Source organism: Pelobates fuscus, chromosome 11 (assembly GCF_036172605.1).
Source record: "Pelobates fuscus isolate aPelFus1 chromosome 11, aPelFus1.pri, whole genome shotgun sequence".
Taxonomy (NCBI): Eukaryota; Metazoa; Chordata; class Amphibia; order Anura; family Pelobatidae; genus Pelobates; species Pelobates fuscus.
This window is the reverse complement of record NC_086327.1, coordinates 99,941,720-99,959,822: the sequence shown is the minus strand read 5'-3', so window position 1 is coordinate 99,959,822 and position 18,103 is coordinate 99,941,720. Positions and strand designations below refer to the sequence as shown.

The 18,103-nt window shown below is 41.2% G+C and overlaps 1 protein-coding gene across 1 annotated transcript in view; it reads right to left on the bottom strand.

The window, feature by feature from the left end:
* Positions 1-428, bottom strand: part of AADACL4 (arylacetamide deacetylase like 4) — a 32,757-nt gene extending 32,329 nt beyond the window's left edge. The window contains exon 1 of the mRNA XM_063436993.1: positions 206-428. Within this exon, the coding sequence (XP_063293063.1) occupies positions 206-382 (177 nt within the window). The 5' untranslated portion in view covers positions 383-428. The remainder of the gene's footprint in view (positions 1-205) is intronic.
* Between the last annotated feature and the right edge of the window lie 17,675 nt (positions 429-18,103).

The following is an 18,103-nucleotide window of genomic DNA, read 5'->3' as shown; positions in this document are numbered from 1 at the left end:
GATGGGCCTGCCCTGGGACCAGGGTACTTTTACCATCACAACCAATAACCAATGAGCTGTAGTAGTTATGATGTTTGGAGTCACCCTTTTAGCATTCTTTGTAACGATTCAATAAATAGTATAAACAATCAATTACATATAACAAATATCAAATCTTTACAAGTATAATGCAATGAAAAAATAAAGAAATTAAGGATGTACTTACCACTACAGCAATCGCGATGGTTATACAATGAGTCGTATGTAGTTTCCGAGGGTTTGCCACCCCAGGGGGAACGTCTGAATTGGAGAATTCAAAATGAATAACTCCTGCAATTAGCAATAAACCTAGCAGAAAAAATAGTGCTATTAAAGCAATGAGCAGTACAATCCCTACACCCATTCTCCCTCTATCAGAGTTCAGCAATACTGACTTTCAACTGACTCTAGGAAAGTCACTTCCTGATCTGATTTCTTAGGACCAGAGTGTAGGAGTGGCCACTAGTGCACAGACCTGTTTACTTCCAGATAAGAAACTAGTCAGATTCTATATAATTATTGTTGTAATTAGAATACAAATTAATAGCACAAGACTATTCACTGCCAGATAACCAGTAATTGATTTGTTTATATCCTTGAAACAAATTGTCTAGTGCGTCAATGCTTATGGTTTTTTAACCCCTTAAAAACCACATTTGTTAACATCACAATCTTGTCCATAAAAAGCTAAAGCAAGGATGAAGTTTTTAGCATCAATGGCACTATGAAGCTCGTACATTTTAAATGAACACTCCAGGCACCATAACCACTAAAGCATTCTGTAGTGGTTATGGTGAAATGAGTTTCCTGGCATCCTTTCGTTGTAAACATTTTTCAACATTCTGACTTTTATCTAATGTCCATCAGGGGCTGCTTCCTGCCTTCACTTCTAATGCTCTCCTGAAATGCAGTCACTGGTGGAACTACAAGCGGTGCAGCCGATGTTACTGCACCAGGGCCCACATGCTTCCTGCAGTGCAAAAATAAGTTAATTGGCTGAGAATGATTGGTTGAGCAAAGCCTTGTGTGGCGGCCACCCTGAGAAGATGAGAGGTTTCGCCACCAGAGATGTTCTCTCCCCCTATTCAGAGTGATGCTGCAATAATCCCAAGCACGACAATCCGAATCATGGTATAGCTGTTATAGCTGTTCCCTACAAACATGAGATGAGACTCTATGTTGAGGGTAAGCAGGAACTGATTTATTGGTGCAAGTCCCCATGCAAGGGGTTTTCTCTGATATATTCCAGGGGACTTCCACACTGGACCGGAGAGGGGACTATGACAAAATACACACTGTACTTACATTGGCTCTCAGGTCCAGGACACTCCTACACAAAACAGGGTAATCCCTCCTTTGTTCATGAGAGATAATTGAGTCAGGCACTGTACTAAATTCAATTATCTCCATGCACAGAAAATATACATTTTATAATATCTTAAAAGAACACCCCCCCCCCCCAACACATACTAAACCTACAAAAATCTCATCCCCTGACAGTCCCGATCTGGGGGACCAACATATCCAAAGATCACCCAGATCGGTTCAGGGGTTTGGGATTTCCATGTAAGTCATAGTTTGACCGACCCCACACGGGGCTCCTGCCCAAAAGAGTTTCATGAAATCAGGCTGAGCGGTCGGTCTCTTTCAGGAGTACAAAATACAACAAAAGTACTAAACTTAACGGTTCGTGGGTATGTTCTGTGTATGTCCCCTGTTCGGGAGATTGTTCCCACCAAATGCCATTCAATTCTCACCCATTTTACCAAATTTTGATGGAAGTTGAAGTTCTAGCGGTGTTCGCGCAGTCGAGTGTCCAATTTGAGTTCCATACACTCAACGACCAAACACGCTGTATGCATTTGCAGCTAAAGATGGCCACCATCTCGTGTTCGCCCATAAAAACGACGACCACCCAGTTGACCACTCAGAATGGTGAGATAATTGCAGTTACTGAGGTGCGAACAAGGGTGAAAAGGGTCAATGAGCAGCACACGCCTCCCCTGGGTGGTCTGGCTGCTCGGTAGTTCGGTATACGAACCAGATGGGTCTCAGATGTTCAGTGAATCCCATATACCGAACTACCCAGTGTAACAAATAAGCAGAAATTAACAGTATGATAATTCAGGGGTAGGGGGATCTGTCACACCTTGCACTGCAAGTCATAGCTCATGAGGAGATAATGGAAGATCCAAGCTTAGAAGGGACCCAATGTAAGAAGTCAAAATGTTTAAATAACAGTTTGACTATCTACAATGGTGTGCATGCCTGACTCCTGAAGAACTGCAGGGAATTGTAGTGGTTATGGTGCTTTGGGTGCTCTTTTAAAGGAGTGACATTGATCAGGCTGGTTGGGGGTTTGACAGATTTTTTTTATGTATATATATATATATATATATATATATATTTTACTTAAATTTGCATGCTGCAATGCAGAATTGGCAGAAAAATGCAGGGCAACAGAAGTGAAAGGGACTGGAATGGACCATCAATGCTAGAAAGGGCTCTGTGAGCACCACTTTCTCAATCTCTGCCACCAGACGGGCCTTTGTGATTTGTTACATATCATACATACTAATCAGAATGCGCCCTAAAGATCAAAAAGTATTAAAACACTATTTTTTAGAAACATGCCAGAAACAACAGCAGGATATTACAATAAGGAATAGTCACTAGCCATGATTTAATATGTCCCTTTTTAAATTTTTATCCACATCACAGTATTTACCTCAATGCTGGAACATTCTGTCTCACATCTTCTGATGTGCTCTAGCTATGCCAAGATAGATCTTCATTCTGGGGTAAATTTTAAATGTTTATTATACATATAAATGGAAAAAGTGCATCACATGAAAAAAAAAAAAAATGACTAACACATGTTATAGGTGAAGTTTAATATCTTACTGTTGTATTTTTCCCAGAGACGTGACTATTCCCTTTCAAAGAACAAAAGAACACCCATTGGTTGGTATCCTGATTGTCTGATACATTTCCTAGAAGAAAAGACATCCACCTAATATACTACCGTTCCTAATGCTTAAAGTTTGAAAAGCCAATGCAATGTCTTTGGACAGAGTTCTAAATCTGTCTTTTGCTAATGATTTAATCTTTCAGCAGCTGAATGGCCACAGAACTGGGGTTGTGAAGTCATTTCGTATGCCTGACTGCTGAAGATTTATCATTTTTAGCTACTACATTTCTTGTGTGTGGTCCATAAACCTGTCTTTAAAGGAGAAGCATCAATTATGAACAATATATATGTGTGCTGTATAGCTTTGCTACTGAATAAATCAAGGGCACCCCTATTATAATGGGAGGCAGTGTGGAAAATTTATTGCAGCTCAAATAAGCATTTTTGTGAGATTTTGGTACAGTGCCAGATACGATAATTACTAGCAGAAAGAGAATAAATAACCAAATCAGTGTTTTGTTATGTAACTGTATTGTATGAGAACGAGTATCTATATTCTGATACTATATTTTTAGTAGGAGTCTCAATGTAACAATGTAGTATAACGTAACATAGTATATAGAACATAGAATATAGGTAATGCATCTTATACAATACAGTTACTAGTAATAACATAACCTTATATTCTAAGCAATAGTATTTGAATATACTTACATTATGATTATATACAGGATATACGGTTTTCCTGATATTGCTATTACAGTCAGTTCAGTTCTCAATGCTAACACTTATTCTCTTTCTGTTATTCGATTGTAAAATACATAGACGTAATTCTGCTAAACGAAACACAGACGTCATTACATAAACCATGCAAGTGTATAAATGAAAATGAATATATTTTTCCAATTAGTCGCTCACACTTTGTATGCCAAAACCAAGCCTTCTGAGTAATACTGCAAAGGAAATTTCTTCCAATATTCAAAATTCTTGTTCACTCTTAGTGAAACACCTCCCCCATCCTTCTAGACACCCCTTTAATATTTTTCAGTGGCCTATTCATTTACACTCCTTCTTAATCCATGCCAGCACCCACACTACATGAATTCTTCCATCCTTCTTTAATGCATGCCCATCTCAAATCATGCTAGCTCCACTCCATTCATAACAGACCCCCCCCCCCCCCCACCCATCTTGCATGATTCTCCCACTGCGACCTCCAACGCACTCTTATACTTCCTCATACCACTCCTCTCATACCAGCTCCTAATTTACACTTACACTAGGCCCGTGCCTCAATGCCAGCTTCAACACTCCATGGCATACCAGTTCCTTCCACCTTCTGTGCCAACTCACATCAAATGAGATGCCACTTCACAATCTGCTTACTGGCATTATCTCACCATTCTTGCTAGCAGCTATTCCAGTCATGGCTGTCCATCTGAATTCATGCCAGTCCCTCCATTCATGCCTTCTTCCACCCGCCCATCATGTCAGATACCATATTTCATCCATGCAATTCTCTTCCTTTTGTGATCACAACCCTCCCTACATGCCAGGGCACTCCCTTGATACCATGTCCTTTTTCCCACTCATCTTATATTGAATGAATGCCAGCATACCTCTCTGCATACTATCTCCCCATTATTAATACCAACCCAACACATTAGCCACCCTCTACTGATACCAGCTCTGTTGAAGATCCACCTTCATCAAGGTCTGTCATACCTCCTTAACGTCCATCTCCCTTTTCTGCTAATGACAGATAATTTGGGATATCCTCATTTGCATATGGTGATCAAGAATGCCTAGATCTTTGTATGCTTCGGGTTTTTCTGTAAAAACAAGTATAGTGACTTGTCTGACATAGTTAGTTGTGCTCAACAATCTTCCAATTTCTTCCCTGTTTCTACAGTGGAGGGTCTCTGTTTACTTTTTACTCTCTATAATGTTAATTATGTATGCTATATGTGTCAGACTAACAATGATGTTTTGCATAAATCACCCTAATTTTCTTGACTGCCATTTAAAATTATAATCTATACTGTCATCAACATAAACCACATGCTGAAATGGTATGTAAAGTGGAAACAGTTGGTGTATGTATAGATTGAGAGACTCAGTTACAAATCACTAACCAGAAACATAGAATGTGACGGTGGATAAGAACCATTCGGCCCATCTAGTCTGCCCAATTTTCTAAATACTTTCATTAATCCTTGGCCTTATGCCTATCCCACATATGCTTAAACTCCTTCACTGTGTTAACCTCAACCACTTCAGCTGGTAGGCTTTTCCATGCATCCACTACCTCTCAGTAAAGTAATACTTCCTGATATTTTTAAACCATTGCCCCTCTAATTTAAAACTATGTCCTCTGGTAGTGGTACATAATCCACAGCTGTAAGGTAAAACAGTATGCTGTGAGTTTCTAAAGGAAAACATTTACATTGGGCGTTCTTAATTAATTGAGATCTATAGAGCAGTCAGGTTAAACTTTTGTGAAAGAGCTACCCCTTTAAAATGCATTGCACACCCACTAGCAACTAAACCAACAATCGCATTATGTACCAGTAGATGTCACTCTTGTGTAACTCTTGTACAGAAGCCAGGCTAGAAAGAGATTTCATGTGAGAGAGTAATACAAGTAAACAGTTACCAACTGATGAGACCAGAAGCTTACAGTTTCTGCTAAAAACACTACAAATAAATTGTTTTTATAAAGTAACACTATAGTCACCAGAACAACTACAGCTTATTGCATATGTTCTAGTGCAGGGGTCCTCAAACTCCGGCCCCCCAGATGTTGCTGAACTACAACTCCCATGATTCTCTGGCAACCTATGTAATTCAAAGAATCATGGGAGTTGTAGTTCAGCAACATCTGGGGGGCCGGAGTTTGAGGACCCCTGTTCTAGTGAGTAGAATCATTATTTTCAGGCATTTTGCAGTAAACACTGTATTTTCAGAGAAATTGCAGCGTTTATATTACTCTCTTGTGATATCTCCACTGGCCACTCCTCAGATGGTTGCTAAAGGTCCTTCCTGGGGCAGTGCTGCACAGTGTGCAGTACTGCCATTCAGTGTCTCCACCCTCTGCATGCAGACACTAAACTTTCCTCATAGAGATTCCTTGGCCAGGACTGTGTTTGACTTGTGCTGGCTCTGCCCCTCATCTGCCTCATTGACTTATTAGCCAATCCTATGGGGGAGCATTGTGAGTGGCTCAGACCACCACTTCTGATGTTGTCAGCCAAGCAGGCAGATCAGGGGCAGAGGCAGCTGCAGACTTGAATACAAGTAATATTTTACTATATTTAGGGAGGCAAGGGAGCCCCTGGGGCTAGATGATGATTTTAACATTATAGGGTCAGGAATACAAGTTTGTGTTCCTGACCCTATAGTATTCCTTTAAGTTTGACTGCCATATTCTGCAGGTGAGCATTAGAGCTTCCCTATAGGAAAGCCTTGAATCCATGCCTTCCAATGAGGTATTTGAAGACGTTAAATGTCATCATGCAAAGCAGGAGCATGTACAATGCCATTTCTTAGAGTAAAAATCCATTACAGACCAAGAAGCGCCTGAATGTAAACATTGTAGTTCCTCTGAAAATGCAATGTTTTACATTGCAGGGTTAAGGAGACAGGGACACTGCACCAAGGTCATTTCCATGAGAGGAAGTGGTCTGGGTGCCTATAGTGTCCCTTTAATTTAGAATGTCTTATCTCCTGCTCTGTTAATAGCCCTCCTGTGCATTTGTAAAGTTCAATCAACAAAGCTGGAGATAAGAACTTCTAAAAGGAACCACACTGTGTTGTAATCAGGGCCGGATTAACATAGGGGCTGATAGAGCTGCAGCTCCAGACCCAGGCCCATGAAATATGCCCATTTACACACTATTCTTAGGTTTGCCACCTGACTGGTATTTTACCAGCATAGACTGTATTTGAGGCTGCCTGCCCATGCAGGTATTGCAGTAATACTGGCAATACAAATGCAGATATTTTTCTCAGTATAAACTGAGATTACTCTGCAATACCAGCACCAGCCAGTAGTGGTCACTGTGTGTGGAGAGAGGCAGGGATAGGAAATTCCAGCATATCCCTCCCTGCGTCTCTCTACTCACTGATCTGCGGGGGAGCAGCTACACAGCGCAGAGAGTTCAGACAGCAGCTCCCAGCCTGCAGAGACAGCCTTCAGCGAGGGATGAGGGGAAAGGCAGCAGGGAGACATGGGGACACATGAGGACACTGAGAAACCAGGGGACACTGAGACACTTGGGGAAACTGAGACACTTGGCGACACTGAGATATGGGGATGTGGAGAAACATAGGGACATTGGGAGACACATTGGGACACAGAGATACTAGGGACACAGTGTCTCCATGTCTCCCAGTGTTCCCATGTCTCCCAGCCAGTGTCCTCATGGCTCCCTGTGTCCCCTAGTCTCTCAGTGTCCCTAGTCTCTCAATGTCCCCATGGCTCCCAGTGTCCCCATGTCTCCCAGTGTCCCCAAATTTCTGTGTCCCCATGTCTCCCAGTGTCTCCCAGCCAGTGTCTCCATGCTCCCAGTGTCCCCTAGTCTCCCAGTGTCTGTGTCCCCATGTCTCTGTGACCCTAGTGTCTCAGTGTCTCTAGTGTCTCAGTATCCCCATGTCTCCCAGTGTCCCCAAATCGCCCAGTGTCCACATGTCTCCCAGCCAGTGTCCCCAGTGTCCCTATGTCTCCCAGTGTCCACATGTCCATGTCCACAAGTGCCCCCATATCTCCCAGTGTCCCCAAATATCTGTGTCCCCATGTCTCCCAGTGTCTGTGTCCCTAGTGTCTGTGTCCCATTTCTCCCAGTGTCCCCAAATGTCCCAGTGCCCCCATGTATCCCAGTGTCCCCATGTCTGTATCCACAAGTCCCCCCATGTCTCCCATTGTCCCTAAGTGTCTCAGTGCCCCTATATGTCCCAGTGTCCCCTAGTATCCTAGTGACACAGAAAACATGGGGACATGGGGAGAAATGAGGATACTGAGACACCGGGAGACTAGGGGACTGGGCGACATGTGGACACTGACACTGTGATACATAGAGACACTGATGCCAGGCTGGACTTCCAATTCTTTGGACAGACATGTCCCCTTTTTGGACATGTTCGCCCCTTTTGGCAGTTCTGGTCACGTGATTCGCATCAGTGGCCCACCCTTTTACCCCGCCCTTTGACTTCCTGCTTCACTGGACACTGCTGTTAGGGGGTATGGATTTACTTGAAAGATGAAAGCATAAATTAGAGCGAGATTAGCATAGAGTATGTGTTTTCTTATAGCTGCATCCTTTGAGTTTCCCTCCAACACCATCTCCATCAGATACATGACGCTTGGGAGTGTCATGCCTTAATTATGATATCCCCTTAATTCCTGGTTCCACGGAGCTTAGCCACACCTCTTCATGACCCGGTCTCCCTATTTAATCTGACCGCACCAGCTGATCGACGCTGGATTAATGAACTACGTTCCGTACTCACGAACCGGCTGCAACATCGTTGTGAAAGCCTGCTGTTACCGGACCGGACTGGAAGACTTCAAGTTCCCTTCACCTTTCCTCAACCACGGCTGAAGCTGACCTCTATCCATGCAGGATAAACCGCCTCTGAGGAAATCTCGGGAACCAGTGTTCTATGTGCCGGAAGCTAAGTAAAACCTCTGTGATAAGCGTTACATCTCAAACTGTTATTTCCTGTCTCCAAAGTCCTTCGTTAAAGCCAACCGTTACAGCTAACTTCAACTCATACTTGTCTCAGTTAGCTGCATCTATCTTACTTCAGTTAAAGCCTGTGGAACAGTTAATTGTAACTTCTTATCACCTAATTGATTATTGCTACTAAAGGACTCTTGCTGCTTCAGTTACCGTTTACTCCTTAAAGCTACAGTGCATATAATTGTGGACTTCAGTTATCGTTTACTCCTTAAAGCTACAGTGCATATAATTGTGGACTTCAGTTATCGTTTACTCCTTAAAGCTACAGTGCATATAATTGTGGACTTCAGTTATCGTTTACTCCTTAAAGCTACAGTGCATATAATTGTGGACTTCAGTTATCGTTTATTACTTAATGCTACAGTACCTGTAATTTGGAATTAAAGTCAATACCAATTACTTCTAATAAATATTCGAACTATAAAGAAATCTGCAGTTGTGTTCCTTCTTAACAAATGTTTAAACGTGACAGATTAATCCAGCCATTGTAATGGATCCAGCAGATTTCGATTCTACTATAACTACGCTGAATCAAAGAGTTGATACACTAGCCCAAGGTGTGCAAGAACTGCAAGTTACTCACGAAAGACTTTTCGCCTATGTCAGAGATTTACAAACTCATACTCCTCATACTACTCTGCACTCGGTTAGTGATCCTGCTGTGTGTAACCCTGAAATATTCTCTGGAGATCGTTCAAAATACAGGGAGTTCCTCAACTCCTGCAAATTGTTAATTGCTTTGAAACCTCGATCCTACCCTACAGAAAGAACCAAGGTTTGTTCGGTTATCTCCTTTCTAAGAGGTGAACCTATGTCATGGGCCCATTCCTTTCTGGAAAAGATGACTCCATTTCTATCCAATTATGGATTTCATCCTTCCTCATTTCCTGCTCAGACAAGTTCTTCATCTAATCTCTCCGATTCGAATCAAATCTCTCATATGTCCTCTTTATTCAAAAAATTGCATGACAATCTTGAATTGGCCTCCTCCACTCAAAAGAAGTTTTTTGATACAAAAAGACAACCTTCACCTTCTTATCAAATCGGTGATCTTGTCTGGCTTTCCTCAAAGAACATTTCTACAAACCGTCCATCAAAGAAGTTAAGTTCTCTTTTTCTTGGTCCTTTTCCAATACTATCAATTATCAACCGTAATGTTGTTAAATTGAAACTTCCACCGACGTTAAAGCTACATCCTGTTTTTCATGTGTCCTTGCTGAAGCCTCATCATCCTGACCCTTTCCAAAGGAATGTCACTACTTCTCCTGACCCCATACTGGTCCAGGGTGAAGAAGAATACGAGATTCAAAGTATACTGGATTCAAGGTTCCATCGTGGCTCCTTACAATACCTCATCAGATGGAAAGGATATGGAGTTGATGAAGATACATGGGAAAACTCCTCTGACGTTCATGCTGACAAATTAGTTTCCCAGTTTCACAAACGCTACCCTTCTAAGCCAAGTCAATAGCACCCAGAGGTTGCTCATTAAGGAGGGGATACTGTCATGCCTTAATTATGATATCCCCTTAATTCCTGGTTCCACGGAGCTTAGCCACACCTCTTCATGACCCGGTCTCCCTATTTAATCTGACCGCACCAGCTGATCGACGCTGGATTAATGAACTACGTTCCGTACTCACGAACCGGCTGCAACATCGTTGTGAAAGCCTGCTGTTACCGGACCGGACTGGAAGACTTCAAGTTCCCTTCACCTTTCCTCAACCACGGCTGAAGCTGACCTCTATCCATGCAGGATAAACCGCCTCTGAGGAAATCTCGGGAACCAGTGTTCTATGTGCCGGAAGCTAAGTAAAACCTCTGTGATAAGCGTTACATCTCAAACTGTTATTTCCTGTCTCCAAAGTCCTTCGTTAAAGCCAACCGTTACAGCTAACTTCAACTCATACTTGTCTCAGTTAGCTGCATCTATCTTACTTCAGTTAAAGCCTGTGGAACAGTTAATTGTAACTTCTTATCACCTAATTGATTATTGCTACTAAAGGACTCTTGCTGCTTCAGTTACCGTTTACTCCTTAAAGCTACAGTGCATATAATTGTGGACTTCAGTTATCGTTTACTCCTTAAAGCTACAGTGCATATAATTGTGGACTTCAGTTATCGTTTACTCCTTAAAGCTACAGTGCATATAATTGTGGACTTCAGTTATCGTTTACTCCTTAAAGCTACAGTGCATATAATTGTGGACTTCAGTTATCGTTTATTACTTAATGCTACAGTACCTGTAATTTGGAATTAAAGTCAATACCAATTACTTTTAATAAATATTCGAACTATAAAGAAATCTGCAGTTGTGTTCCTTCTTAACAAATGTTTAAACGTGACAGGGAGGTATGACCATTTTAGTGTTTTTAGTCAATAAGATTCTGTAATTAGGCCCATCATAATTGTCAGCACCAGGCCCACTGGGCTCTTAATCTGGCCCTGGTTGTAATATGTGATTGAAAATGCAACCATTTGGTTGTGTGGGTCACAGGCAGAGAAGACGTGGCTAGGGCTGCATAAATAAAAACAAAAACTAGTTTTCTCCTAAATGACAGGTAACTGAGCAGTGAGACTGCAGTGGCATGATCTATACACCAAAGCTGCTTCTTTAAGCTAAAGTTGTTTTGATGATTAAAGTGTTTTCTTTAAGGTTTAGACTCAAGGGACAAATACTGATCATCACCTGCTCCAAAGATCCCGTTTCCAGACTCAAACATTTGTTACTTTGATAATGCTTGTAGTTCACCACAAAATTAAAGAGAAGTGTCACTACCGAGGATTTTAATGCTCGACGTACCCATCCCTATATATTTTCCCCACTTTCTTGGTCTCTGTTCCGCAAGGAACGCCAAGCCAGTAACCAATCTCATGCTGATGAGTTGCATTAACCACGGAACGGCTGTCCATGAGCGGTTCACTGGCTTTGCATCTCTTCCTGAGTTGTGTTTCAAAGCTGTTGTATACAGCAAACATAAACTTAAAATAATCCATGTTTAAAATGGAATAATGAGGCAAACATTTGATTCTTTGTTGAACTAATTTGCATATGCCCACCCAGAATCCCTTGCAGTAGTAATATCACTGCAAAGTTGAGATTTCTGTGGGAAAAGCCACAAAAGTCTTATGGCTTGACTGGTGTGTTCAGATTTGTGTTTAACAATGTATTGACTATCCACTGACTGCATAACGTTCTTGGTTTTTGCTCCCTTTGTACGGTGTAAAAATTATAATTACATGTAGAAATCCACACCTCTTTAACCAGCAACTGCGTGCCTCTCTTGTAGCTTCCTGTCACTTATTGCTATGAGCTTTGTCCTTCGCACCTGGCAGTCAGCATAGAGAAAATATCCAGAAGAGAAAAGAAACCAAACAATGTCTCCGTTTCTCATAATCATTTGAAATGTTTGCCTTGGCTTTGCATTCATTAAACTGGATCGTAAATTGCTAATTCTTTTAAATAGATTTAAAAGAAAAACAAGCAGCACATACAAAATGTTGTAGGTGATTGTCAATGTTTTATTCAATGGCATACATTTCCTTTACAATATTAACACACAATAATAATCCCAGGAATAAATCAATAAATTGATACAATATTGTGTTATACCAAGCAAATTGTCACTGCCCCTTTAAGATCTATTGTGTAAGATGTTTATCAGGAAATAATATGAACTGTTTTCTAGAACAAAGGTCGAAATGCGCATGAACCCAACCATTGTACAAATTAATTAAGAACATCATAATCTGTTTATAAAACAAATGAATAAAACCATTGAAAAGTTCACTTGTTCAAATAGTTCATACTGAGCTTCTGTATATTTATGGAAGGAATGTGACTTCTTTTGATATTTTTTTTCCCTGTAAACTCAAGGCTCGGATTGAAATGTCTAACAATGTACGTTCTGTGTACGAGCCGATATTAAAATATTTCAGGGGATTTACTCTTTTCTGAAAGGCTCTATGTGATTTTAAATAAAACAGAAGATTGAGAGAAGTTTAACTATGTATGTGGAATGTATGATATTTTTGTCTTATTATACACCATATTAGAGAAATGCCTATTAGAAACATAGGAAACTGTAAGACAGATAAACTATAGTAAAAACAAACGATTTTAAATAAAACGGGAATTCAGATCATGGTCTTGACGAGAAGGTTCCCAGATGAAAAAGATTAATGGCAGCACCTGTTTTTAAAGACGAGGTTTTATTAAAATATGATAACATTGAAGATACTGTACATCTACCATTTATTAAAACGTTTATACATATCCCATTACATATTCGATAGGAATAAAGCAACTCTGTCAGGTTTGCGCCAGAACCAACCCTCAAACAAACAGAAAAAAAGGCATTTACCGAAATGCTACGGCACATCGGACTTTGAGTGCGTTAAGGATTCTAATAAGCACCATACCCGCATCAAGCTGTTTAAGTGGTTATGGTGCAAGGCCTGTAAATATGTAGCCTTTCATCTTGAAATGCTTATAACCCGATGAATTTTACATTTTCTGCCAACATCTAGCTCAACCTCCAGTTCCTGTCAATTAGACAGCTGTATACATTATTTCCAGCCTGGTTATATTCATTTTATTTTTTTATTCAGACTGTCTGCACATCTTGGACGGAGAGGTCTCTCCTTCCCAGAGAGAGAACAAAGGACAGCCATGTGTGGATCAAGACGGTGTCAAGAGCTGCAGATACCCCAAATCACTAATCGCTGTGAGGAAGGCTGAACTTGATGGACGCAAGTCTCTTTTTAGCTATGTAACTGTAACTATGTAACTAAACTCCGAACCAGGCTATGTGTAAACTGATAGAGCAGTAAGGGTATGGAAAGTAAGTGATGGGTAGAACGGCTCTTTGGGTAGATTTTACTTATCCCATAACACTCTGCCATGGAGTACTTATTTTATTTGTTTTAACTTTATTTTTATTTTTTATCTTCTTTTTCTCCAACTTATTTTAATTCCTCTGTTTCTGTGATGATTTTCTTATTGCAGTCTCCTTACATAGTTACATAGTTAGATAGCTGAAAAGAGACTTGCGTCCATCAAGTTCAGCCTTCCTCACACCTGTTTTTTGCTGTTGATCCAAAAGAAAAGAAAAAAACCCAGTTTGAAGCACAATTTTGCAACAAGCTAGGACAAAAAATTCCTTCTTGACCCCAGAATGGCAGTCAGATTTATCCTTGAATCAAGCAGTTATTACCCTACATTGAAAGATTATATCCTTGAATATTCTGTCTTTGCAAGTATGCATCTAGTAGCTGTTTGAACATCTGTATGGACTCTGATAAAACCACTTCTTCAGGCAGAGAATTCCACATCCTGATTGTTCTTACAGTAAAAAAACCTTTCCTTTGCCTTAGACGAAATCTTCTTTCTTCCAGTCTAAACGCATGGCCTCGTGTCCTATGTAAAGTCCGGTTTGTGAATAGATTTCCACACAATGGTTTGTATTGGCCCCGAATATATTTGTATAATGTTATCATATCCCCTCTCAGGCGACGTTTTTCTAAACTAAATAGGTTTAAATTTGTTAACCTTTCTTCATAGCTGATATGTTCCATTCCTTTTATTAATTTTGTAGCCCGCCTCTGCACTTTTTCTAGTGCCATGATATCCTTCTTTAGAACAGGTGCCCAAAATTGCACAGCATATTCAATATGTGGTCTTACCAGTGATTTATAGAGAGGCAAAATGATATTCTCGTCCCGAGAATGAATGCCCTTTTTCATGCATGACAATACCTTACTGGCCTTGGCCACTGCTGATTGACATTGCACATTGTTGCATAGTTTGTTGTCTATAACAATTCCCAAGTCCTTTTCGTGTGTTGTTATCCCTAATTCGCTTCCATTAAGGGTATACGTTGCTTGTGTATTCTTTACGCCGAAGTGCATAACTTTGCATTTTTCAACATTAAATTTCATCTGCCATTTGAGTGCCCAGTCCCCCAGTCTATCTAAATCCTTCTGCAGCAAAGTAATATCTTGCTCACATTGTATTATTTTACAAAGTTTTGTGTCATCTGCAAACACTGAAACATGACTTTCAATGCTGTCTTCAAGATCATTTATAAAAATGTTAAATAGAAGGGGTCCCAGAACAGACCCCTGAGGGACACCACTTGCCACCTCTGTCCAGCTTGAAAATTTACCATTAACGACAACTCTTTGTATTCTGTTTTTAAGCCAATGTTCTACCCAAGAACAAGCATTTTCATCGAGACCGATTTCCTTGAGTTTGAACACTAATCTTTTGTGTGGAACTGTATCAAATGCCTTGGCAAAATCCAAATAGATCACATCCACTGCAACACCCTGATCTATACTTCTACTTACTTCTTCGTAGAACGCAATCAAGTTAGTTTGACATGACCTGTGCTTCATAAAACCGTGCTGATTTTTGCTGATAACCATATTCTTCTCAAGGAATTCTTGAATATTATCCCTTAATAACCTTTCAAATATTTTACCAGCCACAGAAGTTAAGCTCACAGGTCTATAATTTCCAGGCAAGGATTTTGAACCCTTTTTGAATATAGGAACCACATCTGCCTTCCTCCAATCCTCCGGAACACTTCCTGAAAGAAAAGAATCTTGAAAGATTAAAAACAGAGGTTCACTTATTTCTACACTTAGTTCCTTAAGTACACGTGGATGGATACCGTCAGGCCCTGGAGCTTTGTTTATATTAACTTTCTTTAGTTGCTGCAGCACATTGTCTTGAGTTAACCAATTATAATTATTCTGCAAGTTTTTAGTAGCAATCATTTGCACATCTATTGACTGTACGTTACAATCTATTGCCTGATGATTATTGTCATGTTAGTGGCTTCCAATAAGTCGTTGTGATCATCAATGATACTAATGCTTTTCGACTGCACTTTTATTATTCTTGATCTGATGACAAAATGGCCCTATACCTTACATTAAGCCGTCACAATTAAAGGGACACTCCAGACCCCTAAAGAAGTTTAAATTGCTGATAAGCTTTATTTGTGAAAAATGTGCCTTATTTTTTTCATTTTGCAAAAAGTGCAGATTTTTATAGAAATTTGCACTTTTATGAATTAACCTTGTTACATCCACTGACATTCAAGCAGACAGCAGGTCCTGTTACTTACTGGTTTGGTTAGCTCAGTGGAGTTGAACTCAATAGGCAGGAATTGCTCAGAGCACCTGCCTTGCAAAGACATTTCATTGAGCTGCATTGGAAAGTCTGTGATTGGACAGACACAAAAAGTCTGGGTGGGGGTAGAAACGGAAGCAGGCAGGAGAACTGTAGGTTTTGCAAGCTATTTTTAGATATATCACCAATGGGGAAAAAAATAATGATTAAATGCATGCACTTCATTTTTGTTGTATTTCTACTAAACAGTGATTTTATTTATTTTGTATTTGGGCAGTGGTGTCCCTGTAAGCATTCACAATCCTTTGCAAAGGAAAGTTATAAACAAATTAGCAAATTCAATACCATAAAGTACTTGAACAATTACCAATACCTTGAACATTTTTTAAATGTTTTGCACAAGCAGAATAACCACAACAACAACCTTCCTGATTTTGCTACATCAAGCACCACACTTATACTGATGAGTCTTCATTAATAAATTACAGCAAATAAAGTACAAAAAAGTAGAGTAACAATAAAAGAACATCGCAAAATTGATGGCACAGCAAGTTCATATACACAGTTGTGCTCAAACGTTAGCATACCCTGGCAGACATTGTGACATTTTGGCATTGATTTTGAAAATATGACTGATAATGCAAAAACATGTCTTTTATTGAAGGATACTGATCATATGAAGCCATTTATGATCAAATATTTGTTTCAACCCTTTTTAATTCATAATAATAGAAATCGCCCAAATGGCCCTGATCAAAAGACTACATACCCTTGAATGTTTGGCCTTGTTACAGACAAACCAACAACACATGGAGAGACACAATTGTATTAAATAGCTAGGTGCAAACCATATAAACACTAGCTGGCCTTGTTAAAGACACACAAGGTAAAACACAAGGTTAAAATGGCAATGAAAGGTTAATTTCCCACACTTGTGGCTTTTTAAATTACAATTAGTGTCAGTGTATAAACAGCCAATGAGTTTGTTAGCGCTCACGTGGATGCACTGAGAAGGCTAGATACTGAGCCATGGGGAGCAGAAAAGAACTGTGAAAAGGCCTGTGTAACAAGGCAATGAAACTTGATAAAGATGGAAAAAGATGGAAAAAGATATCCAAATCTTTGAAAATGCCAGTCAGTACTGTTTAATCACTTATTAAAGCGGCACTGTCATGCCGAATCCCGTTTTTTTTTTTAACCCCCCTCCCGCCTCCACTACATCCAATTGACCCCTTAGTCACCCCCAAATGCCTCTAAGCCCCCCATATTACCTATTTATTAATCTTTATTTTCTGCCCCAATCTTTATTCAGGGTGCCGCCATCTTTGTGTGGGTAGATGAAGTCCCTGTGGGACACGTCATCTGCCCAAACTAGACAGACTGTTGGATTCCCGAACATGCCCAGTGAAACACCTGGACATGCGGACGGGAATTCCATCTATTCATTCATTCATCAGACAGACGAATGAATGAATAGAAAAATCAGACGAACAAACTAACACTGTGTATCAGTGTTCGTTTGTTCGTTCAGTTTATTACAAGGAGGGAGCTACCGGCACGCAGCTCCCTCCTTGCAATATGTAAAGACAGAAGCAGCAGGGAGCAGTGCTCCCCGCCACTTCATAAGCCCCCCAGGACCCCCCTCACTCTATGGGGGTCAATATGACCCCCATAATAGTATAAAGGAGAATAAAATCTCCCCAATGCCCCTACTCGCTATACCGCGAGTTGGGGCATGTCTACCAAACAGTGAGCAACCAGTGGCTGCTCACTGTAAAATAAAATCCCTACTATCCGGCCCCCACCCCTGCACGGCAGGTGGGGGCCATAAATTAAAATGGGGGGATGGGGTCCTCCCCCCCCCCTAGAGCGGCGGGTGGGGGCCATAATGATAATGGGGGGGGACCTACTGTCCTCCCCCTGGCCCCCACCCCTGCGCGGCGGGTGGGGGCCATAATGATAACGGGGGGGCACCTACTGTCCTCCCCCCCAGGCCCCCACCCCTGTGCGGTGGGTGGGGGCCATAATGAGGGGGGGGACCTACTGTCCTCCCCCCGGCCCCACCCCTGGGCCGCGGGTGGGGGCCATAATGATAATGAGGGGGGGACCTACTGTCCTCCCCCCCGGCCCCCACCCCTGGGCGGCGGGTGGTGGCCGTAATGATAATAAAGGGGGGGACCTACTGTCCTCCCCCCCAGCCCCCACCCCTGGGCAGCGGGTGGGGGCCATAATGATAATGAAGGGGGGGACCCTACTGTCCTCCCCCCCAGCCCCCACCCCTGGGCAGCGGGT